The 26,447-nt window shown below is 36.0% G+C and overlaps 1 protein-coding gene and 1 pseudogene across 3 annotated transcripts in view; both read right to left on the bottom strand.

Moving 5' to 3' along the window:
- The window catches only part of KCNH7 (potassium voltage-gated channel subfamily H member 7), a 512,838-nt gene that overhangs the window by 59,774 nt on the left and 426,617 nt on the right, over positions 1 to 26,447 (bottom strand). For all 3 annotated transcript variants that reach the window (XM_051848592.3, XM_051848593.3, XM_002712225.6), the window contains 2 exons: positions 20,988 to 21,387; positions 6,563 to 6,762 (listed from right to left, as the gene is read on the bottom strand). In XM_051848592.3, the coding sequence (XP_051704552.2) occupies positions 6,563 to 6,762; positions 20,988 to 21,387 (600 nt within the window). The remainder of the gene's footprint in view (positions 1 to 6,562; positions 6,763 to 20,987; positions 21,388 to 26,447) is intronic.
- Positions 11,902 to 13,325, bottom strand: LOC149127398 (interleukin enhancer-binding factor 2 homolog pseudogene; annotated as a pseudogene).

The raw sequence follows: 26,447 nt of genomic DNA, 5'->3' as shown, positions 1-26,447 counted from the left end.
TGTAATATCCTGATCTTGGTGGTGTTAAATATAAGGAATAGCTCATAGGTAAAACAGGTAAAAGTAGAACTGGAATCTGGGCTAAAGCTCCCATCTTTGAAAACACCATGAAAATGAGATCCCCTTTTCCTGATATCAACAGATTGTGATTCACAGTATAGAAATGGTTGAAAGCTAAGATGAACCTCTAAGATACATAAAAAATAATCAGCCATGGATGGAGTGAGTCTCTGGCTTATCTTGCCACTATGGTAGGACATGTTTTAGCTATGTGTGGGCTGTTTAGCATACTAATCTAAAAGGATTACTGGTTGAACGGGTCAAATAAGCTACAGCATATATGGATGTGGTTGAGCATAACTAGCTTGTTAAAAATGTACAATAAGAAGTAAATAGGCCCTCCATAAAAAGCTCAAAATTTTCTTTCAGATGGGCCTTAAGGTGAAAGTAGAGGTCTGCTGGGGGTGGCCCACATATCAAACAGGAGCCAAATTAAATGAGATTCCTTGAATATATCCCACAAGAAATAATCATAATAATTATGCTTTTTCTAATGCATCCTCATCCATATAGATAGTAATATGTCTAAAGCAAGAAAAACAGTTAAATATATATATATATATATATATATTTCTTTAGCTATTACTGCATTAAGGCTGTGTGGTAATTTGGGCTGGATAAACTACCTCTGTTTATTTTTTCTCCTTAAAAAAAGATTAAGAAATCTGACATTTACCTATCCATTTATAATATAAATCCCCAGTCTCCAAAGAATGTCTTTCACTAAAGAAAATATTGGACTCTTATTTTGCGGGAAATTGTGGGTGATTTGATTCTACTTAGTTCAAGAAATGCTGAATCAATCTAGCATTTGAATGAAAAGAACTTATACTTCCAAACCATATTTTATAACTGAACTTTTGTGATCTCTGTTTTTATTATTGACTTAACCCATGTTGATTAAGTGATCTGAAAGCGAACTGAGTTTGAACTCTTCTGCTCCTACCATACTCCAAAAGAAGTATTTTCAAATACATCATACCCTTTAGCATTACAAGATGAACTCTACAGTCCTATTCAAAGAAGTTTTAGAGTTGAAAATCATTCAGACATCATTTCTGCCTTCCTGCTACTGCTAGAATAATAATCATAATGAATGGGGAAACTGAAGTGAGGAAGTAGGTTACTGCTTCAGAACCGTGTTTCTGCAATGGTTGCTTTTCAAAGTCTCATGCCACACTGTCATTCTTTCTTTTGGCTCCTGAACTGCTGAAGGTCAGATTCCACTATTGAAGAACTCACTTTGCATGGAAGCAGCATGGTATTAACTGTAAATAAATCATTCATGATGACGGTTGGGGACCACAATAAAGTGACCCTCATCACTTGTGAAAGGTGACTGAGCAAGTACAATTGTGACTTGAAAACACCAAATCCCTGCCTTAAACTTAATATTGATCATGTCAGAAAGGTCATAGGGCATTTATTGTCCTCTGTGATATTTTTGAGAACTTTAGGATAAGGGGTCTTGATGAACTTTAACCATTTCTTGAGCACCTGTTTCAGGGGCTGGCTATAGTATATGATCTAAACTATCAAGGTTGAGCTAACAGCAGATTTCTTAACAGTGCAAAATGCTCCTATCTACCCAGTTTCTTCAAGATCAGGCAATGCTCATGTAGATGAAAACATCATTTGAATTACAACACTTTTTAAACTCAGCTCCTGAATTGTAACATGGGTATTTATTGATTAAAAACTAAAAGATGTTACCAATGCTATGTTTCTTTATCATTTAAATGCAAGTTTCTGCCTATCTCCTATTATTTTTTAAATGCATGAAAGACTAGTCAAATAGAAGGGCATCATACTTTTAGTAATTTTATTATAACTCTATGATATGCTGATTAGTCAAGATTTTTCATTGACCATATCGATCAACTTCAGTATATAAAAGGTCATTAGAAAGAGTGATTTTACACATTTTCCTTTAGTATTTCTGGTCGGATTTATTGTCACAAGATCATTTTTATCTGAGCTGCTGAGTTGAACATAACTGAAGGAACTCATTACATTTCACCAGGTTGTATTAAAACATTCCAAGATTTGAACATGAAGTTCTGACATAGATGAAATCATTTAAATAAGTGTAGAGAATGGATATAACAAAGCTTTGGATGGAGTAGAGTTAGATTGTGGATGCAGATATAAGTGGTGAGATATTGATAGTAATGGAGACTATTATATAACAGAGAAACTGGAAAAGGTTTGTGTAGGTGTAGGAAAGAAAAAAATCTTTAAAACACTCCTTAGAAATCACATCAAATCCAAGAAATTAGAATTTCCATTAAACAGTATACTTTCTTTTTTTATTATTATTATGCTCTTTTCTACTTTGGTCTTATTTGCAAGGTCCATTACAAACGCATGCTGTATCCCTCTGAATCTCACATAGTTCTAAGTATTTTTAACCTATTTGGCTGAGTTTTGATTGAAATCTTCAAAACCTCTCCCCATCTTTAACTACAGTGCTATTCAATTCCACCTGCTTTCACAGGAATTAATCTAGCCTCAGCTTAACCTGGGAGACTGGACCACATAGTGTGCAAATGGGGTCAGGTTTTCTCTCTTAACTCTCAAAGGCAAAACTTTCACCTTTTTTCTTCTCCTTCCTGCTTGTTTAAGGAAAACTTAGTACCCAGCTAAATCAGTCTTTTCCTCACGCATTGATTACAATTGTGTTTCTCAAAATTTTTCTATGAATGCTAAAAAATACTCAGTTTTCACTTTTTGTTCTAAAATAAATTAAATGAAGTTCTTTCTGGATTATCTAATTCTGTTTTGTACTCTCACACATATGTGCCTCTACTTCTTCCCTTGTCTTTAACCAAAACGTTCTGCCTCAGTTCTCTGTTATCAGCAATTCAACCACCCACGTGTCCCAGTAGTTTTTCAATAACATTCTATGTAGAAGCTAGCAGCAGACATGTTAGAATCTCCATTATGCAGAAAAGCCCCCATAATAATTGTTTTATACATTTAGCATATTTGAATTCTGGTGCTTTAAAAATACTTTAAAATGTCAGGTTTAATGAAATTCAGAAAGGTTAGTGACTTGTCCAAGATCAGTGGCAGATTGAAAGCTAGTACTTTGTCCCCTGAATCTCTAATCTATTTTTCCTCTTATCAAGCATTTCTTGGTGGGGGTAGGATGTTGTATTTTTATGTAATAAATATAAATTCTCCATTAAATGCTCATAAAAATTTTCTTAGTTTCTGTCCTAAGTTGTTTACTCATTTCCATCAAGAATGTTGACAGTTCATTGTTATCAATGTTCTTTGTAATCAGAGCAAGGCTCCTGTGTGTGGATGTGAGGCCATTTGATCCCACATTGACATGGAAGATTATTTTCAGTGTCTTGGTGGTGTTGTAACAAAGACAATGTGGGCTAACTTCAGAAATTTTCAGAAGGTGGCTTTAATTTGGGGAAGTTTCTTAAAATGCCACCAGTCCTAATCTGAGAAATCAACTCCTATTCATAATTAATCAAGTTTCTACAGGGAGAAGGGAAAAGGATTTCTAGAATTAACCTGCCCAATCTTTGAGATAATTTTTTCTTTTCTTAAATCTGAAATCAGACACAAGAGAAAATACCCCTCTTACTAGCTTATTATCCTGGCCCCGTCCTTTTGTACTCTGAAGCATTTGTTTCAGTTGCAAGGGAGTTTGTACTCGTTCCCAGAATGTTTCAGTTCAGCAGCATTCTAGCAATAGCTCTTTCACAAAAAGCAAAAGATTCAAGGAATAAGGAATATGGAACATGTTTCAGGCAATTCTTTCCTATATTTTGTGGTCTATCAAGCACTCAAATGTTTAACGTCATGAAAATAATTTTAGGTTAATTATTACAATATGACTTGGAAAACTTGTACCTCAGTTGGGCATGGCAGAACAATAAAAATGACCTGAAATGTTTCATGAGAAATTATATTTAAGATTATATGCAAATGAAATAACAATGGAATGCTGATGCAAAAAATACAACAGTTTGATGTACTTTTATGTATCACCATACATAAATTTAAATCATTTAAGCTACTATTACATTGCAATTTGTTTAACAGTAAATTAAGAAGACACAGGAATTTTAATAATGTGATTTTTGGAGATAAAAATTCCACTTTGAATTTAAAAAATAAAAAAACCTTTCAATAGTCTAAGCATACCGTTGCTTTTCTCTAATCAACTTTGCTTAGCATATCGAACTTAATAAGCAAGTATCTTCCATTAGTTGAATTTTCAGAATTATCTTGCACTTTGATTTTTTTTACTCACTTTGCAGTCACAAAATGAAAAATGTAGACATTGTGTTCAAACAAGAAGTTCGTGCAAAGTCAAGTTCTCAAAACCACATGCAAAACTCAGCGGCACATGGTTTAGAGCTCACACACTCCAGGATCATGTAACATTGGCATGCAGATGAGAGGAAAGAAAAGCACCTACATCATGAAAATAGAGGATGATGAAAGAGAATGACATTTTCTTTATGACAATTATCTAATGCAAACCGTATACCCATAACCTTGACCAGAGTAGGGATAGGGACAGAAATAAATTTTTGTGGGGAGTGGGAAGCTACATATAAATATTATGAGAGGTCAAGTCACTGTTAAAATTAAGGTTCTCTGTTCTGTACTTGGCCTCATTCAAGTTATCTTCCCCAGTTTCTTGCTTTGTATTTCCTCTGCTATATCATGCAAAAAAAGATCAGAACTAATATTGGAAATCATTTAACAAGCTCTAAACCTGACAGATAACAAGGGTGTTCTCCACAATTTACACGAGAATTAAATTGGATATAAATACCTCCTGTTCTTACCGGTGGGTGTTGTAATTCCATGTATTAAGGTGTGAAGCAGACAGGAAAGAGATAAATCTTTCATAAGTACATTGTAAATAGGCAAGTGGTATATAAACCGTATTCATAGGTACTAGAGTCAAACAATGAAAGGTAAATAGTTGTCACAAAATAGACTTAGTCACAAAAAAATGGTCACAAAACTAGAGTTATGGAGAGGGGATATAAAATAAATAATTATTTTACTACTGTTATTGAAATAATTTGACAGTATGGGACAACAAAACTGAGTGACATGTATTTTGATTAAAAATTCTTGACACTGCTTCAGTCAACCCAGCAGTAGAGATCCCCCAATGTTGTTTAATGCTGATATTTTTATCAGTCATATTGATGGAATTACATAAAAGTCATAAATGTATAGGTGCTCTCTTGTGAGATTAAATTGTTCTCAAGGGGAGATCAGTTTATCAAGTGAACTTTTCACAGTGAACTTCAGGGTAATTAGAATTAACGTATGAGTTCAGTTACATTTCTGCATAAAATGTGCTAATTTTATTAGCTTCAGATTCACATTTTTATAATGGCAAGTCCTCCTCAAATAAATCACACACAGAGATGATAAAATTATCCATGCAAACGTGTCTTTCACAATTGGGCAATAAATTTGCAAAACTTTCTCTGCGTCATTATTGATAATTTTAACTTTTTTTTTTATAAATTACTACCCAAAAATAACAATATGAATTGTTTAGGCTCACAAAAAATTGCATAATGCAATTGATGTAATTAAATGTGATGGATTTTATTTTCTGAAACTTCTTAGAAACAGATTCATTGCACAGTGGAGGACTTGCCAGATGTGAAGTCACAATATTTTTAAGCTTTTTTTTCTATAGTTCTTTGATATGTCATAGAATTTGGATTTGTTGTGTTTATTTTTAATAATCAGTCTCTACAACAAGATAGTGCATAAAATAATGTGGGCAGTTCTACTAACAATAAAAAAAAAGAGCTTTTTGGATCATATTAATTTTAATTGTGCTGATTTGGGGGCAGCGACATGGGACGGGATGGTTATGACAAATGATCACAAACGATATGAGGGAATCCACATTTCCTCCTTGAAAGGAAAAATGCATTAAAGCAGGTACAATTAAAGGGCATAGTTAATTGTTTGAAATATAGAAAAAAAGTTATTTTAAAAAGCTTGAAATTTCCTATCATAAAATGCTTTTCTTATCCGTAAAGTCCCTAACTTCTACAAATTTCCAAAATATCCATCAATTAAAGTATGTTAACCTTGTATCCCAGAATGGGATGTCATAGTTGTTATGGTTTACTTGGAAAACCTTATTGCACCTGGGGTCAACTAATATTTTGGGTGCTGGCCACTAGGCCATGTACTAAAAGTCCATGTCCCATCTAAAGCAATGTTCTCACTAACTAGATATGGGAACTCTATTACACACAGTTATATCAGTTTGCATCATGTTATAATGCCTTTGCCACACAATATAACTAGATATAGCACCATGCAATGCCATGAATTGAGAATGAGAGACTATCTCCAGGGGAGAAAATAAACATTCGAGAGAAGAAAACAAAAGCAGGGGGTTCAAAGCTGGTGAGACTGGCTTTTCCACTTTGGCTATAGCTATAATGCCTGTGGTGCTTCCATTTTGGAAAACAGAAATACATACCATGTTCATGTCAATGCCATTGGTGTACGTCCATGCATGCTGGAAATACTCCTCAAGCCGTTGCCTCAGAGGGTTGGGGATTTGGTGAAAGCGAATGAACTCTTTAACTCTCAGCATCTGCATGTGGTACCTGGCAGTTCCCGAATATAGTCTTTGGATAATTGCAGATACATTCCCAAAAATGCTTGCGTACATTAGTGCTGGATTGGATAAAAAACAAAGTTATGGGTGAACACTGCCTTTGGTCATTTATATCTTGTAAAAATATCAAATATACTGATTTAAGTGATCTCAATAGAGTGGTGAGGATTTGTCATTTGTCTGTGGGGGGACTGGAGTAAAGAGTTAAACTTTAAATGTTATAATTTTAATGATAAATCTGGAGAGGGAAAGTTTCCAAATTTATCACAGATTCTAGATTCAGAAAAAAACCTTAAGATTGTTTATAATATCAGCTTGTGAAGGAGCATTGGCTAGAGATAAAATGCACTTGGAAGAAACCACTCTGTTTGTAATAGGAAGATACATCATGAGTCACCATAAATGTTTTCTTGAAAAAAAAAAAAAAGCTTATGAGGCAAAAATAACTTTTAGGGATTTCAAAACCATCCCTTGAATTTGAGACTAAATACTAATTCTTAAATAATGACTTATCTCTGCCTCTAATCCTCCAATTTAGCACTGTGTCTATTAGATATTTTAAACTTATTTTTTAATGCTTTACAATTTTTATTGATTCTAATTCATTTTTAAAGTTTCTTTGCATAAGAAATATATCTCTGCTTTTAAAAACACAGACAGTTCTATTTTTGTAGGAAAAATGGGATACATTTTTGGTGTTTTCTCCATGGGGAGAAAATTCTGTACATCCCTTTCTATATATTCAGTACTTAAGTATAATATACTCATTAGCTGTTTTGGGGATAAATCTTTATGATTTAAAGTAAGCTCTTTAAGGAGTCTTATATTTTCCCTATATATTTGTATGTAGTTTCTAATAATTTTTAAAGGAAATGGTACAGTCTTTATAGAAAGTCACAGTATTAATATGGTTTGTGTATTGATCTATGGGAGTTTCTCAGAACCTTAGAATGAAGCAATATTAAAAGGCTCTATGACTGCAACAGAACAAACAGGTGGGAAAAGTGACAATAAAAAACCTGAATGTTTTGTTAAGCTATGTAATGAATACATATTTTTCCTTCAAACACATTTTGCAAACATTTGCCTCTATAAGTCACTTACTCAAAAATTAAGGTAGGTTGTTGTAAGATTCATTATGTGTTTCAAGCAAATCTAAGTTTTGTCCAGTATTTTCTTTCTTTTTCATTTTATAATGTTTGGTTATCATGGTCTTTGTTTATTGTAGATATTCTTAGTAAGAGAATGTCCCTAGGAAGGAAGTGACCCTTTATTTTTATCTATTGAAGAGACTGAAAATTGGTGAGGGATGAGAGTTAATTTTACATCAACTTGGCTGGGTCACAGGGTGTCCAGTACTTGGTAAAATATTTTTGTGGTTGTGTCTGTGTAAGTCTCTGGATAAAATGAAGGTTTGTATCAGTAAACAAGTAAAGCAGATTGTTGCCTCCCATGGCCCAGGCATCATCCATTCACTGAAGGCCTGGGGAAAACAAATAGGTAGAGTAAAGGAGATTTCACTCTGCCGTTCTCTGAACTGAGATATCATCTTCCCTTGCCTTTAGTTTTGAATTCAGACTAGGACTGATTTCAAATGGGCAGCATCAAATGTCCATCACTTTTCATGAGTCTCTGGTTTGCTGAACACAGATTTTGACACTTAGTTTCCATAACCACGAACACCAGTTCCTTTTTCTGTATCCATAGTTCTCCCTTATGTATCTAATCTATCTATCTATCTATCTATCTATCTATCATCTATCCATCCATCAATCATCTATCAGTAAATCATCTATTCATCATCTATCCATCAGTTCACTCATTCAGTTTCTCTTGAGAGCCAGACTAATCCAGATCTGTAGTGAGTTTGAATTGGCATGTGAGGGAGACATTGATTCCCCTATAACATGGATCAACTGTTTAGGTCATATCTTTTGCAGGCAGAAGAATTTGCTCTAAATTATTCCTAATTTGTGTAAGTGGGTAGTTAGGAAGAAAGCAATATTTGCCGGATTCTAGTTCTGTGATCCCAGGCAATTCATGTGAGAAATATTTTTTACTCATTGTAGGCCTAATGTTGGAGACATGTCTGTGTTTAGCTATGTTTCTACAGTATCTATTACATGATCAGGAAATATAGTCAGCACACAATCAATGCTAGTTATTTTACCTAAACCACATAATTACATGAAGGAGAAAAGTCAGGAAAAATTTCCTGTTTAGTTTTTAACAAATACTGTGGTTTTATCTCCATACTACCATTAAATGAAACAAAATATCTGTGAGTCATAAGCCTGCATCTTTTACTCACTGTCAGGATGGAAAAATATAGATATAAGTATGCAATTGAAAACATGAATAAGCAATTGAAACACTTTCTTTAGGAAACTGTGCATGGATACTTTTAAATTTATAATGAAAACATGACTTTCTGAGTTTATAAGGAGGCAAGCAAAGCTAATGTTTGTAAGCTGACCAGTAAAAAACAATGAGTATGTCTATATTCCTTACTTAGTTGATGTCTATCAACTACCATAAAATAAGTCAAAAGCAGATGGGTCAACTATTGTTTATAGGCATTTCTTTTCTCAACTCAGTATTTTATTTAATTTTCCGGAGCAGAAATATAAACAGAGAGTTTATATGTTATCAAAATGGTTTAATTTGGGTTTAGGTATTATAGAAACAAAACAGATAAATTTTTAAAACATTCTTCAGCATATCACATTCAAAAATCTGATATGCTAGCCAAACCAATAAATTTGTTTGATTGCTATTACCTGAAACAACCTGATAGAACAAGTATAATTTGCTTTGAAATTGCATAATTTACAAAAAACCTTAAAAACATTCCTAACTTATGTGTAATTTACAAGAAACAAGACACATTCATTTTAAATATGCAGTAAAGTTGGTTTTGACAAATGTATACCCTTGTAAACACAATCAAGATATAGGACATTTCCCAGACCCAAAGTTTTTCTTGTGTCCTTTGGCTGCCTGCAGCCTTCATTTCAGACCTAATGTAACCACTAAACTTTGTCATTCCAACAGTTTGCATTATCTAGAATTTCATATACACAGAATCATAAACTATATATTCATTTGTCTGATTTTTTGCTTCAGCACAATTTTTGAGAATCACTCTGTTGTGTCCATCAGAATTTTTTAATTGATTTGATTTGCAGTATGCAGTTATATCATACTTTATTTCTTCTCCTGTTGATTGAAACTGTCTCTTTTGGCTTTTATGAGTAAAACTGCTATGAACACATGTGTACAGGTTTTTGTGTGGGCATATATTTTCATTTACCTTTCAAACACCTAAGAGTAGAATTGCTGAATTGTGTTTATGAGACAAAAAACTGTTTTCACAGTTGTATCATATTAAATTCTGACCAGCAATATCATTTGTTTCATATACTCTTCAACATTTAGTTTTGTCAGTCTTTGATTTTACCACTGTAGTGGATATAACATCTCTTTAGGATTTTATTTTGCAGTTCTCTGATGATTTAATCACATGTTTTCATGTACATATTTGCCATTATTATATCTTCTTTTATAAAAATTATTCAAAAATTATTTTTGTTTTTAAACTCAGTTGTCTTTTTCTTATGGTCTTATAAGTATTTGTGATATATTCTGAAACGAACTCCATTTTCAGATAGAAATATTGAGAGTTTTTTCTTCCATTCTCTGTTGCCCTTTTTTCATAATGACCTTTGAAAAGCAGATATTACTAATTTTGATGAAATCCAAAATTTTTATTGATTATAAGTTTTTGGCTCAGGATTATTTTTGTTCATTTCAGTTTTGATAATTTTAAGAATTCATCCATTTCATTTAAATTGCCATATTTATTGTTATGAAACGAATCAATCATAATCTTTTATAATCTTGCTATTTTTATTCATATAGTACATTGGCAATCTTATGTTCTATTTTTCTCTCTTTCTTGCTCTCCTCTCTAATCTAGAGGTTTATTAATTTTACTGATTTTGTTAATTTCTGCTTATATTCATATCTATTATTTTACTTTTTTTTTTTTTTTTAACAGGCAGAGTGGATAGTGAGAGAGAGACAGAGAGAGAGAGAACGGTCTTCCTTTGCCGTTGGTTCACCCTCCAATGGCTGCCGCGGCCGGCACACTGCGGTGGGGCGCACTGCGGCGGGGTGCATCGCGCTGATCCGAAGCCAGGAGCCAGGTGCTTCTCTTGGTCTCCCATGGGGTGCAGGGCCCAAGCACTTGGGCCATCCTCCACTGCACTCCTGGGCCACAGCAGAGAGCTGGCCTGGAAGAGGGGCAACCGGGACAGAATCCAGTGCCCCGACTGGGACTAGAACCCAGTGTCCCGGCGCCTCAGGTGGAGGATTAGCCAAGTGAGACGCAGCACCGGCCCCATATCTATTATTTTTCTACATCTACAAATTTTAATTTGTTTGTTTTTTATTAGCTTTTTTTTAAATAGTTTTTTTCCTAAGATTTATTTATTTATTTGAAAGGCAGAGTTACAGAGGCAGAGGCAAAGAGGGAGTTCTTGCATCCATTGGTTCATTCCCCAAATGGCCACAATGGCCAGAGCTGAGCTGATCTGAAGCCAGGAGCCAGGAGTTTCTTTCGAGTCTCCCACACAGGTGCAGGGGCTTAAGGACTTAGACCATCTTCTACTGCTATCCCAGACCATAGTAGAGAGCTGGATCAGAAGTGGAGCAGCTGGGACTTGAACTGGCTACACTGCTGGCAGTGGTTTTACCCATTAACCCACAGTGCTGGCCCCTAACTTCTTTTTGTTAAAACTAGGAAATACTTTAATCATTTTTCTTTTAAAAAAAAGATTCCCAGGGGGCCTGCGCTGTGTCGCAGCAGGTAAAAGCCCTGGCCTGAAGCCCTGGCACACCATATGGGCGTCGGTTTGAGACCTAGCTACTCCACTTCTGATCCAGCTCTCTGCTATGGCCTGGGAAAGCAGTAGAAGATGGCCCAAGTCCTTGGGCCCCTGTACCCATGTGGGAGACCTGGAAGAAGCTCCTGGCTCCTGGCTTCAGATCAGCACAGCTCCGGCCATTGCGGGCATCTGGGGAGGGAATCAGCAGATGGAAGACCTCTCTCTCTGCTTCTCCTCTCTCTGTGTAACTTTCAAATAGATAAATAAACCTTAAAATATATATATATATATATATATATATTCCCAGACACTAACAGTTCACCATGTTTCAAAGTACTGGTTAAGAGGGGTTTTTAGGAGTTGGGGATTTTAAAGTACTAGGAAGAAATGTTGATATCCTGCTTCATTATAGATGGGTGGCATAGGCAAGTAATGGGAACTTCTGCCCGCTAAGCCAGTATGAAAACCCAGTAGAGTGATACTTCCTTCTAGAGAGGTATTTTCCTTCTTGCTCTCTCCCCTAAATCACTGAAGCACCACCATATAAAACTGAGCAACAACTTGGGTAGACTCCAGTCTTTCTGTTGAGCAGGAAAGGAAAGGTCATTGCTGAGTCTCCATGCTTTCCTCTTCCTCTCCTTGAGGTGGTTCTGTGTTCTCCTCTTCCTCTCCTTTTTCATTCTCTGGTGTTTTCTCATAAGCCTTTTCTGAAAGGAGTCACTATCGCTCCATCCCAGGCACAGATCTTTCAGAAGCCAAGGATCTTGCTACAGCCACAACGGCAGAGGATTTGGACCCGAGTCTGAGCTGCGTGGCACACCATGCCCTCCTGTGCCAGGGTCATGCTTGTGTGTGCTCTGAGGTCGCCACTCTCCCAGGGATCAGTGGTACCCATGGAACCTGGAAGGCCAGTCGTGCAGCCAGAATCTGCAAGCAATGCCTGTCTGCCACATTCAGGGCCGACGGTTGTCTGGTGGGGTTATTCTTCATGGCATAGTGCCGCAGGAGGGCAAGAACTCAGGGTATGAGGGGCTCGATGCCAGAAAAATGAATCCTCAGGTCCTTCAGCAGTCTGATGAGAACCTGAACTGTGCACTGAGAAGCATTTTCCTCAAATGTCGGATGGCTACCGAGGCACTCTGCATGCCTTGACATCCAGAGGGAGCTCTGGTCCTGTTTAGGTGGCACCGTTGCAATGAGACTCTTCATCATAGCATCAGAGCTGACTTCAAAGCCAGTGTCATTGGTCAGCGTGGGCAACACTTCTAAAGGATCTTGTACTCTCGGGGTTTCCACGACTTTGTTCTCTGGGGCAGCAGCAGCTTCCAATGTTGGCAGAATCCCCAGTATTACCCCCAGGTCAGCCACAACGTGTCCTGTAGTTATTGTGCCCTTTTATAAATTCCAACCTGTGGGATGTTTTCAATTTGCACTTCAAATGTCCCTGGAGCCACAAGCAAACTGTCAATCACCTTGTTTATTTTTGTCACCCGAGAGAGGACGGAGGTCTGTTTGGCAGAATTGGGAGCAGGGTCTTGATTCCTCTTCAGCAGTTTCACTGAAGGAAGTTTCCTCAGGAGTTGGCTTGACTCAGGGGAAAGCCATTTCACAGAAAGAGAAATCAAATGGGATGTGTGGCACACAGGGCCTGAACCGTCCACCTGGGCCACCTCTGGAACTAGTGTGCCCTCCTGGACCAGGGCCTCTGCCACCCCTCGTGGGGTCCTTACCACCAAGCAATGGAGGCTGTACTGATCACCCTTTTCCTCTGAGAAGCAGCCAGCTGGTAGATGTGTTCTACAAACTTATTTTTTTAAAACTTTTATTTAATGAATATAAATTTCCAAAGTACAGCTTATGGATTACAATGGCTCCCACCCCATAACTTCCCTACCATCCGCAACCCTCCCTTTCCCCGCTCCCTCTCCCCTTCCATTCATATCAAGATTCATTTTCAATTCTCTTTATGTACAGAAGATCAGTTTAGCATATATTAAGTAAAGGTTTCAACAGTTTGCACCCACATAGAAACACAAAGTGAAAAATACTGTTTGAGTACTAGTTATAGCATTAAATCACAATGTACAGCACATTAAGGACAGAGATCCTACATGAGGAGTAAGTGCACAGTGACTCCTGTTGTTGACTTAACAAATTGACACTCTTGTCTATGGCATCAGTAATCACCCTAGGCTCTTGTCATGAGTTGCCAAGGCTATGGAAGCCTTTTGAGTTCACTGACTCTGATCATATTCAGACAAGGTCGTAGTCAAAGTGGAAGTTCTCTCCTCCCCTCAGAGAAAGGTACCTTCTTCTTTGGTGACCTGCTATTTCCACTGGGATCTCACTCGTGGAGATCTTTAATTTAGGGTTTTTTTTTTTTTTTTTTTTTTTTGCCAGAGTGTCTTGGCTTTCCATGCCTGAAATACTCTCATGTGCTTTTCAGCCGGATCCGCATGCCTTAAGGGCTGATTCTGAGGCCAGAGTGCTGTTTAGGGCATCTGCCATTCTATGGTTCTGCTGTGTATCTCGCTTCCCATGTCGGACCATTCTCTCCCTTTTTATTCTATCGGTTAGTATTTGCAGACACTAGTCTTGTTTATGTGATCCCTTTGACTCTTAGTCTTATCATTATGATCAGTTGTGAACTGAAATTGATCACTTGGACTAGTGAGATGGCATTGGTACATGCCACCTTGATGGGATTGAATTGGAATCCCCTGGTATGTTTCTAACTTTACCGTTTGGGGTAATAGCTTGAGCATGTCCCAAATTGCACATCTCTTCCCTCTCTTATTCCCACTCTTATATTTAACAGCGATCACTTTTCAGTTAAGTTTCAACACTTAAGAATAACTGTGTATTGATTACAGAATTCAACCAAACGTATTAAGTAGAACAAACCAAAAAAACACTAGGAGTGATAACGTATTAAATTGTTTATCCACAGTCAGGGAGGGCAAGGGCTGATCAAGTCACCGTTTCTCATAGTGTTCATTTCACTTTAACAGGTTTCCTTTTTGGTGCTCGGTTAGTTGTCACCGATCAGGGAGAGCATATGATATTTGTCCCTTTGGGACTGGCTTATTTCACTCAGCATAATGTTTTCCAGATTCCTAACAGGGATCACTTTTCAGTTAAAATTCAACAGTCAGCACAAGAGCTGATCAAGTCCACTGTTTCTCATAGTGTCCATTTCACTTCAACAAATTTCCCCTTTGGTGCTCAGTTAGTTGTCGCCCATCAGGGAGAACATATGATATTTGTCCCTTTGGGGCTGGCTTATTTCACTCAGCATGATGTTTTACAGATTCCTCCATCTTGTTGCAAATGACCGGGTTTCGTTGTTTTTGACTGCTGTATGGTATTCTATAGAGTACATGGCCCATAATTTCTTTATCCAGTCTACTGTTGATGGGCATTTGGGTTGGTTCCAGGTCTTAGCTATTGTGAATTGAGCTGCAATAAACATTAGTGAGCAGATAGCTTGTTTGTTTGCCAATTTCATTTCCTTTGGGTAAATTCCAAGGAGTGGGATGGCTGGGTTGTATGGTAGGGTTATATTCAGGTTTCTGAGGAATCTCCAGACTGACTTCCATAGTGGCTTAACCAATTTGCATTCCCACCAACAGTGGGTTAGTGTCCCTTTTTCTCCATATCCTCTCCAGCATCTATTGTTGGTAGATTTCTGAATGTGAGCCATTCTAACCAGGGTGAGGTGAAACCTCATTGTGGTTTTGATTTGCATTTCCCTAGTTGCTAGTGATCTTGAACATTTTTTCATGTGTCTGTTGGCCCTTTGGGTTTCCTCTTTTGAAAACTGTCTATTGAGGTCCTTGTCCTATCTCTTAAGTGGGTTGTTTGTTTTGATGTTGTGGAGTTTCTTGATTTCTTTGTAGATTCTGGTTATCAACCCTTTATCTGTTGCATAGTTTGCAAATATTTTTTCCCATTCTGTGGGTTGCCTCTTCTTTTTCCTGACTGTATCTTTTGAAGTACAGAAACTTCTCGATTTGATGCAATTCCAAATGTTAATTTTGGCTTTGACTGCCTGTGCTTCTGGGGTCTTTTCCAAGAAGTCTTTGCCAGTACCTATATCTTGCAGGGTTTCTCCAATGTTCTCTAGTAATTTGATGGTGTCGCGTCATAGATTTAAGTTTTTAATCCATGTTGAGTGAATTTTTGTGAAAGGTGAAAGGTAGGGGTCTTGCTTCATGATTCTGCACGTGGAAATCCAATTTTCCCAGCACCATTTATTGAATAGACTACGAACTTCTTAGAGTAGAAGTTCAGATCTTTTATATATGCTTAAAATTATCATTTTCTCTCTAAATGCTACTTTAGCTGCCTCCTACAATTTTTGATACCTTTTATTTTTATTTTGACTCACTTGTATTTTCCAATTTTCCTTGTGATTTCTTCTTTGCATCAAGAGTTATTGGAAGTTTGTTACTAAATTTCTAAATATTTGGGACTTTTCCAAATATCTATTGGCCTTTCCTCTTCTCCTTTGTCCTTCCCTCTTCTCCTTTCTCCTTCCCTTTCTCCTCTCTTCCTACTATTTTTTTTGTTGCTGTTATTGATTTCTGATTTCATTTATGGTCTACAAGAGAAATACTAAGTATGATTTGAGACTTTCCAATTTAGAATTGTTTTGTCGGTCAGCATATGGGCTGTCTTGATGAATGTTCCATATGCACCAGCAAAGAATGTACATTATGCTGAGTGTTCTGTAACTGCCAACATGTTAAGATTAGCTGATAGTAGTAATCAAGTCTTCATATCTTTATTTGTTAAAAATTGAATAGTTCATTTATTTAAAACACAGATTGACAAGAAGAATAAGAAAGAAAGGAAGGAAGGGAAGGAGAGAGAGAGAGAGAGAATTCCAGTCACTGGTTCATTAGTTAAATGCCTGCAACAGCTGGAAGGGCTTGGCCATCCTGAAGCTATCTGGGTCTCCCACATTTGTGGGACTCAAGTACTGGAGCCATCACCCACTGCCTCCCAGGTGCATTCACAGGAGGCTGGATCAGTAGTGAAGGGATAATGCCAACCCAGGCACTCCAGTATGGGGTGTGGGCATCCCAATGGCAGTATCATTGCTGTTCCACAGCGCCCACCATTCAGATCCTTATTGGTTCTATAAAACATGGAGAAAAAATGTTGAAATTGAAAACTGTGACTGTGAATTTTTTGTGTGAATTTATCAGTTTTTCATTTCGGTTCCAGCAGTTTTTGTATCATAGAATTGAAAGCTCTGTAACTGAGTGCACACATGTGTAGAATTGCTGTGGTTATCTATTTTATCTACAATAAGAGTACTTGTCCCTACTTTGTCTAAAGTTAATATTGAGTTCAGAAATCTTAGGGCTACTGAACATTGTTTTCCATGTTTTCCTTTTACCTTTGTTTTTATATTTTAAGTGTGCTGTCTCCAGAAAGCAGATGGTTGATCATCATTTTGTTTTGTTTTATAAAGATTATTTATTTGAAAGTCAGAATTAGAGAGGCAGAGAAATAGATCTTTCATCTGCTGCTTCACTCCTCGGATAGCTGCAACTTGGCCAAAGGCAGGATCCTGGAGCTTCTTCCAGGTCTCCCGCCTGGGGAGCAGAGGCCCAAACACTTGCAGCATCATTTGCTGCTTTCCCCAGGCCATTAGCAGAAAGCTGGATCGCAAGTGAAGCAGACAAGACATGGACCAGCACCCATATGGGATGCTGGCATTGCTGGCCAAAGCCAGGAGTCAGGAGCCAGGAGCCAGGAACTTCATCTGGGTCTCCCACATTGGAGGCAGAGGACTAAACACTTGGGCATCCTCTACTGCTTCTCCCAGGCCATCAGCAGGGAGCTGGATCAGAAGTGGGATTAAAAGTGGGATGCTTACATTACAGGCAGTGGTCTAACCCACCACACCAAAAAGCTATTCTGATTTATTTTTAATAATACAGTTTGGCAATTTCTGAATTACAATGAGAGTGCTTAGTTTTATGTGCATTTAATGTAATTATTGATATGATTGAATTTAAATCTCCCTTCTTGCTCCTTGTTTTCTACTGTTCCTTTTATTTTATGTTATCCTTTTGATTTATTATAATTTTTGGAGTTGGAATGTTTATTTTAAAATATTTTAAAAATGGAAAATTTTAAGCTAAACTTGTTTAGTCAGCACTTATAGAAATACCCTGAAGTGTTCTCCTTCTTCCCCTAGCATCCAGGAATTGAATCTTGTCTTCTGACAATACCAAAGAAGAAGAGGGCGAGGGTTCCAAAGATCCTAAGGTTTGGACTAGGGTTGGACAATATTCCCTTTGAGGTGTGGGAGCTGGGTCTTTCCCTGTGGCCCATATGCTTTTTTTTTTGACAGTTGCTTTGAGAGCGGACAATACTCTCCTACCTCATTTTATTTTAATTTCTTGATGCATCTCAGGAGGGAACCCCTCCTTTACCTTAATATACTATACTTGATAGTTAGACAGAACAAGAAAGCATGTAGCCCTAATGATAAGAAAGGCATAGAGTTCAGAGAGAGGAAACATTTATTTTTCCTCCTTTACCTTGGGGTAAATCATCTAGCTCCAGGCTTGTTGCTGCAAGGATGGTCATAATTAATTTTTAAACAGCAGGCTCCTGCCCTCTGCCCTTGGGTGAAGGAGAATATAAAGTGGCTCCCAGATGTCCCCTTGTGATCCAAGGGTTTGTGTTTTTTGTAAGTTTGTTCATTTTGTATATACATATCCATTTAAAGCAAGGAGATTATCTTTCTTTAATATGTAACTGGCAACCTGTATCTTCCCTCTTTTCTTTGCCCATATAGCTGGGGCCCTTTTTCTCATTTGAGAATCCTTTCCCTGCTGAATAAGTTGAGAATGAAGGGCACCTCCTATTGGACCAAAGGAGAAGAGATAAATTTTACTTAAAGTTGTACGCATTGTCAGTATTCCTTATTTCTTCCCTAACCTTAAGAGGGCATTTCCCTTCCCTTACTACTGATCAAATCACTGCCATAGCTGAAAAAATTACCTTCACTATAAGGAAAACACACCACAAAACAGGGCTGGAAGGTAGCAGGGGTGGAAGATATGAAAAAACATAATCACCAGAAAAGCTGCCCAAACATGGCTTCCTGCTGTAGAGAAGAGTGATTTGGCCCTTAACCTCACCTGCATTTCCTAGTTCAAAGAAATGTGCCTTTAGCAGGGCTGAGCCCTGGAGCTCCACTTTTTCATCTCTATATTCCTGAGAGTTTGAGAAAGATTGTATAGTTCAAAAGCTTTCAAGATACAGAAAGTAGAGTGGAGAAAAATAGAAGGATGTGTAGAAGCTGGCCAGGAGGTAGAGTATGATAGAGAGATGAGGAACTTGCGAGAAGAGGTAAATTGGAATCTCTTGTCCATCTGCTTCCAGCCTTTCTTCGTCAGGGGTTTCAAAGGGTGTGCCCTTTACCATATGTAGGAAAATATTCATTGCCAAGTTATGGATGATGTTGGTCAGGGTCCAGACAAGAAGGGTTGCTGAGTAGAACCACACGCAGCAGTCCTTCCAAGATGATATAGGCCAACCAGATCCCCTGGTAATTCATCACTTGGGTATTTGGATTCCCTTCACTGTGTGCTACCCCACATTCATCCTGCCAGCCTCACAAGCCAGTCTGACGAAGGGCGTGGCACCTGCTTCCACTGATTTTTTATTATATTTGATCATTCCATTTTGTCTTCTCTGTTGGTTTGTTACAGTTGTTGATTTCCAATGTGAATTTTAGTTTATCACCATCTATTTTAGGTAACATAATACCACTTCATGTGTGATGTAGGAATCTTACAATACACTTCCATTCTCAGCAACATTTTTTGTACTATAATTATCACACATTTTCCTACATATGTTATAAAACCTGCACACTATTTAATATTAGTTTTGGTATAAACAATAAATTATTTTTGAAGATATTTAAAATTCAGGAAAAAAACTCTTTTAAATTTAGTCATATTTACCATCTCTGGTATTCTTCATTCCTTTGGGCTGAAAAAAAAATTGTACTTAGTATCATTTTCCTTTTACTTGTAAAACTTTTGTAGTCTGCTCATGATGATTTTTGTGGTTTTGTTTGTCAAGTGAACTGGCTAAGCTTCAATGCAATTTTAAAATGTTCTTGAAAATTCCAAGTTTGGAAATACAAATTCTGTTTTCTTTAAAAAGTATATATCTCTATTGTATGTAAGTGTTTAATGAAGAAAAACCTACTTTCCTTATTTGTTTCTTATGCTACTGAAGTTTATAAGTATTATGAAATATTTATCAGTAGTTGTAATAACAAAATGGCTGGGAATGTATTTGTTCTCAGAGATTCAGTCTCTCCTGAATGGATATCTCTATTTTCTATATTAGGCTCAACATATGTTTCCTTCTGGTTACAATGGGACTTCTGATTTTGTAATCAAGACTTGGATTGAATTTGTAGAATGTCTGAAGAATTATTTAAATACAATCTTACTATCTTACCCAAATTTTACTAAAAGAAAAACATTAAAACATACACATATGAAAATATAAGCTTAGTGAACCTATTTAAGTTTCATAAATAGGGCTTAGTTAAGTACATTTCATTAATCAATATGCTTTATATTTAATATAAACTATCAGGATATATTTTCAACTTTGGATTCTTTGTAAGAATGATGCTCTTTTTGAAGCTCTCAAAATGCATTATATTTCTGCCAACCATCAGCAAGGTTACTTCTAGTGTTTCCGTAGTGTAATTGTTTTAACCTTGACATTGAAATTTCTTCATTTTTTTTAATTCTAAAGAATATACTTTATAAAGAATGCTTATGACATCCCATCATAGAGTAATGGGTATTCACTTAGGTCATAGCAAAATGTCACAAAAAAAGGATCATGCATGTGTGTGTTATGTATATATACATACATATGAAATATTAGCTTGCAATGTAAGCATACTGATTGCACAATTATATGAACAGCTGTGTGTCTTCTATCTATCTATCTATCTAATCATCTATCTATATCTACAATATAAAAGCAAAAAAATATTTCCCATTCTAATCTGGCCCCAGCCTAAACTAGAAAACCATCATTGGTAATAAATAACAGACAATTTTCATAGCATTAAAAATGAACTGCAAGTTTCAATTTCTAACTCTCAACAGCCCATGTTATTTTAATTGTATGACCATAATTTCCTGAGGTCCAGAAAGACCTCTTGGTGTCTCTCCTTCACAGCATTAAGTTTGATATAATATAGTACCCATAGGTATAATTCCATTATCTCCAGACTTTTGTATAATTTTCCATGCTTTATTCTACATGTTTTAGGGATGTCAGTTTTGTGGTATTTTTTGGAACAGACAAAAAAAGAGAAATCTACTTACAGCCAATCAACATGACACAGATTGAAAAGATTTTCTCCGAATTGGTGTTTGGAGACACATTCCCGAATCCTACACTGGTTAAACTGCTGAAGGTAAAATAAAGTGCTGTGACGTATTTGTCTTTAATGGATGGTCCAGAACTTGAGTCACTGTCATTGTATCGTTTCCCAATTTGTTGTCCTAAGGAATCCAACCATCCAATTTTGTCAGTCAGATATGGCCTTTCTACATTCCCAATTGCATACCAAATGCAAGCCAGCCAGTGAGCAATCAGGGCAAATATGCACATTAACAGCATTAGAACAGCAGCGCCATATTCTGAATATCGGTCCAGCTTCCTGGCTACTCGCACTAGACGGAGGAGTCGAGCAGTCTTCAAGAGACCAATTAAGGTTGTTGTCTGCGGGAATAAATGTGCTAGGTCAGAAACAGTGGGTAAACAATTCAAAATTTCATTGTGTTCATGTGAAACAAACTAAGTGGAATAGATGAAAACAAGTTGATAGCATTGAAGATATCTGTCTATTTAACTGTTAAAGCTGATTCTTTTGAATAGATTCTATACCTGCTTGGTAAAATCAAAGTATACAGCTGTTAATTCAGTATCTTGGCATTCAATATCCATGGGACAGAGAATCTGTCTTGTTTTACGCTCAAACCAAGTACCTTGCACATAATATGTACTCAGTAGATCATCCATTTTTCAACATCCCAGTATGTTACTCTGTACTACAACATGCCTCATATTTGGGTTAAGGTATTGAACAGACACAGTAACTTTTCTAACAGAGAGGTGTTTAAGTAGATAGTGTCTTCTCTGATGTTGAGAAGCAGTTATTATATTGAGGACAGGTAGATATTTTATAAACATATAAATAATAAGATAGTTTTAGAAAGTGAAAAACGCGATAGTGAAAAACACTAACAAAGTAGTGTTATAAAGGATAATTCTGGAGCATGGGTTCAGGTGGAGACCATTCTAGAAAGGAGGTGACAAAAGACTTTGATGCAGAGTTTGAATCTCATTTGAGAAAGACCTGAGTAACAAGGAGTCAGTCAAGCTCTTTCTTTTCTTAAATGTGGGAACATTTATTGGAAGAATGACTATGGCTATATTTAATCACATTTTTTCTTTTTTACTACATATGTTAAATTGATAAATTATTTCTTGATATCTCAATGATAGTATAATTATACTCTACTTTGGAGTATGATATGTGTAATTAACTGCATGACTGGTATTGACCAGGTATGTAATGATAGGATATTTATCTAATAACAGGATAGTTAACTGGTTGTTTGGACTTGGAATTTGATAAGTACAAATTACAAGTTCATTTCTTGGGTTTCCTAAATAATGTCAGATATAAGTACTATATAATTCATTGGACATATAATTATTCCATAGTTACATAGTGTTTACTGATCAACTATTGAATAATTTTATCTGTTCATTGTTTGTGTTTATTTAGCAAAGTATATACCATTGAGTTAGGAACCTTTTTACCTTAATTGATGAAATAGTGCATGGAATAACTTTCCCTCCAGATCTACTGATGACATAGTGAAAAAAGAGCACTAAACTTTAAGAGAAACATTTTCTTTAAAATGTTATAATTAGTATTCTAAGTTTTTACCTTGTGCCTTAGTGGTCATAGGCAAAGGGCATCCCTCAATCACCCTTGAATTTTTTTATGTAGGATTGGAGCCTTCTAAAAGTGAGTGGAGCAAATTATGTGTTGAGTTAATAACTGAATTCCAATCTTTGATCATTTTGGTTGTAAAGAGACATAAATCTTTCTGTTTCAAGTACTGAGTTATTATTTCTCAGATTGAAATGAAGACATAATTTGTTTCCTTTTCCATAACTTTAAAAGTATTATTTCCTCTCAATGAATAAATGAATGATTAAGATAGTATCAGGTAGATTCCTGGAAAAAGGGAATAATTTGGACTACTTATATTTGTATTAGCAATATTTAACTTAGGAGTATGTGCTGATACTTTGGAACAGATGAATTCATGTTTGAATTCTGGTTCCATAAGGTGTGTCACCTTGGCAAAGTTATTCATTTTGTCTCAAGATTCAGTTTATTCATCTATAAATGGGAATAATAATGGCTATGCTACTGAGTTGTAGATAATGGTCAATAAATGGTACATGTTCATATCTTATTTAAGTATCTCCCCACTTTTCATTTTCATTGATAAGGAGGAAATTAATATTGTGAAATGGACCAATAGAGCTTCCATACTTGCTTTTTCTATGATAAGATATTTTTTAATTTATTTTACAATCACAAATTTAATGCTCAATTGAATATAGTGTTCAACAAGCAAAAAGTAGAAAGACCACTGTTTCATGGAATATAGACAAGGGCTATAAACAATGATCAAATTATAGGATGACAATTTCACTCTTATCCATTCAGTTTCCAAATGCATTAATAGCTAAAATCTCTAGAGCAAGCCTTTCAACTCTGAAAGACAAGAACTTTATTTTGATGTACTGAATACTCAGACTCCACTAACAGGAACCATCCTGTCTTTTCTACACAGCACAGGTTCCTGTATTTATTTTTCCTCATAATTCTGCCACCTGTTTACTTGTGTTGAGAAATAAGAAATATTTGATGGTTACTATTCATTATCATTTTGGTAACAAAATTTCTATATGAATCTCAAAATAAATGAAATATAATGACAATTCTCCAGGTAGTTTTCTCTACAAAGTGAAATGCTTCAAAATAAATGAACTGTTCTTTATAAATATTGTGATAATAAGTACTAATGACTCTTCTGACTGTAAACATGGTAAAGTGAAAATGATTTTATGCCAAGAAAAGAAATTAATGTATGTTACCTTTCTTTTGCCCTCTTCTTTTTCCTCCAAATCTCAATGTTTCTTTGAGTATTATATCAAAATTAAGATAAAACCAATAAACCTATATGACAGTAAGTTCTCCAAGGAAATCAGTCACTACAATGTGTATATGATCTTATGAAATACTATGCATGGATTTAAAATTTTTTGCACCTAAATAAACCTATCTTTTGATTTAATTTTCCACAAGCATTTTGAAGTATCTTTACTTTTTTTTTTTTTTTTTGACAGGCAGAGTGGACAGTGAGAGAGAGAGAGAGAAACAGAGAGAAAGGTCTTCCTTTGCTGTTGGTTCACCCTCCAATGGGCGCCGCAGCTAGCGCACCACACTGATCCGAAGCCAAGAGCCAGGTGCTTCTCCTGGTCTCCCATGCGGGTGCAGGGCCCAAGCACTTGGGCCATCCTCCACTGCACTCCCTGGCCACAGCAGAGAGCTGGCCTGGAAGAGGGGCAACTGGGACAGAATCCGGCGCCCCGACCGGGACTAGAACCCGGTGTGCCGGCGCCGCAAGGCGGAGAATTAGCCTATTGAGCCACGGTGCCGGCCAACATTTTCACAATGTATGCCTTTTAAAGAAGGAATTTTACAACCTCACAGAAAAGCTCATTCCATTATTTAACTTTTATATGATGACATTTTCATTTTGCTTTATAGCCAGCCTTCTATTTTGTTGCAATATGAGTTCATTTTCTTTTTTCTTTCACTAACACAGAAAAGTAGCAATCACATTATTGTAAACATTACCAAGCAAACGTTACATCAAATAAGCAACCATAGATAAATGAAAATTCAATGTATCCTGAAAAAACATTTAATCAAAAATTGTGTTATACCGTTTCTAGCACAATGTAGTCTATCAATCACATATAAGTGATGAATAAATGACCAACTTAAAGCACAACAATTTATTCCACTTGGGATCCTGTAGCACTCACTTGTCACACTACAGAGTTTGGAGATATGATCAAAGTTCCAAGTACAAGCAATTGGAAACTCTGCTAAATATAAGCCAGAAACCATACAGAGAAAGACAGAGCTACTTCTTGTGTAGAAGTATATGTTTGCAGAGCTTCAAAAAATGATTTGTTATTTCACATTGAACATGAATATGTCTGAGATTTTAGAAATTAGCTTTCAACAAACATATAATGTCTACGCTAGGAGCAGGTTCAGAAGGAATAGCTGAGACGATCAAAGTCTGTGATAGATGTCTGCCAGTTTTCCAAATGTTCATTCCACAATTCATCTATCAGATCTATTAAGAATTTCTGAGCAGAAATTTCTCATTTCTACTGGAATTTTCCCTCAAAGAACACTGCAATCACTGATTTCAAAGGCCTTTCTTGCTTGCATTCAGGATTCATGAAAAATAACAGTAAAATCTGAAAGGTGAGAAGTCAACAAAGCAAGTAATTAATCATAAGAATACTAATTTTCAGGGTGTGAAAAGGTTGATGAAGCATGTAACTAAGCAGGGATCTCTAGATTCAGACTGTGAATATCTATAAAATTAAGACTTACCATTAATTAGCAAAATGTGAAAAATTTGAGGCAGATAATCAAAAGCTGACTTTCTAGAAATCAAGCTAATGATATTGTTTCTTTGCTTGAATGATATTGAGATAATTTGCTGTAGGTGGCGTGATGTTTGATGATGCAAAAATTGGGAAATGGAGAATCTTTTCATTGTGTCTCTGGATGATATTAACATTAGGAAGATATTAATGATAGAGTCAAGTTCAATGATTGCCCCTATTCATTTTCTGCAACATCCTTCTAACATTACAGAAAACTCTCTAGCTATTAGTAGGTGGTTTGCTCAAACTAAAAAATTAAGATATTATTTTGACAGATATGAGCAATTATGCTATATCTGTTTTGGTAAAAATGCATATGCTAAGAGTTATCCTTTTAACATTGTTTATATATATGTTTTTGGGTAAAATAATACGGACATGGAATTTGAATATTTTTCTTCTCTAGAGTTGCATATAAATAAGACATAAAACAATGTATTTTAACACTTAGGAAAACTGCCAAGAAAAGCATTGTTTCTTAATTGACAAAATTATTTTAATATGCTAATTTTAATAATTCAATTAAAAGTGATCAATTAACAACTCATATCTGTTTGTATTGTTTGTAGAAAATCTCCCCTCATTTGTTTTTTTATATAGTTTTGAATTTATTTTACAGAAATATTAACCTATGAGTACATGAAAGTTTTCCCCTGAACTTCCCTTTTGTCTCAGATATGATCACTGGATCTTGAATATCTAAACAGCAGAATCATTCTTGAATCTTAAAAAAAAGCAAGCTTCAAGGCTTTACTTCAAATTCATCAAATTTGAATCTCCTGACTCTTTTAAAGGATGCACCGATATTGGTTTATGATCCTGGATGCAGACCAATTATTGCCATAATTATATCTAATTTTTAACTTAATGAATCTCATTGTTCGTTTTTGTATTCACATATATATCTTTCTCATTGCTTATGGAGTGCCCAACATGCCTACATGCCATCTGTACTTGGATGACTAATAGGCATCTCAAAATTATGATGGCCAAAAGAG

This window comes from Oryctolagus cuniculus, chromosome 3 (genome assembly GCF_051225735.1).
Source record: "Oryctolagus cuniculus isolate XC-2025 breed Fujian yellow rabbit chromosome 3, ASM5122573v1, whole genome shotgun sequence".
Classification (NCBI taxonomy): domain Eukaryota; kingdom Metazoa; phylum Chordata; class Mammalia; order Lagomorpha; family Leporidae; genus Oryctolagus; species Oryctolagus cuniculus.
This window is presented reverse-complemented; position numbering and strand designations above follow the sequence as displayed.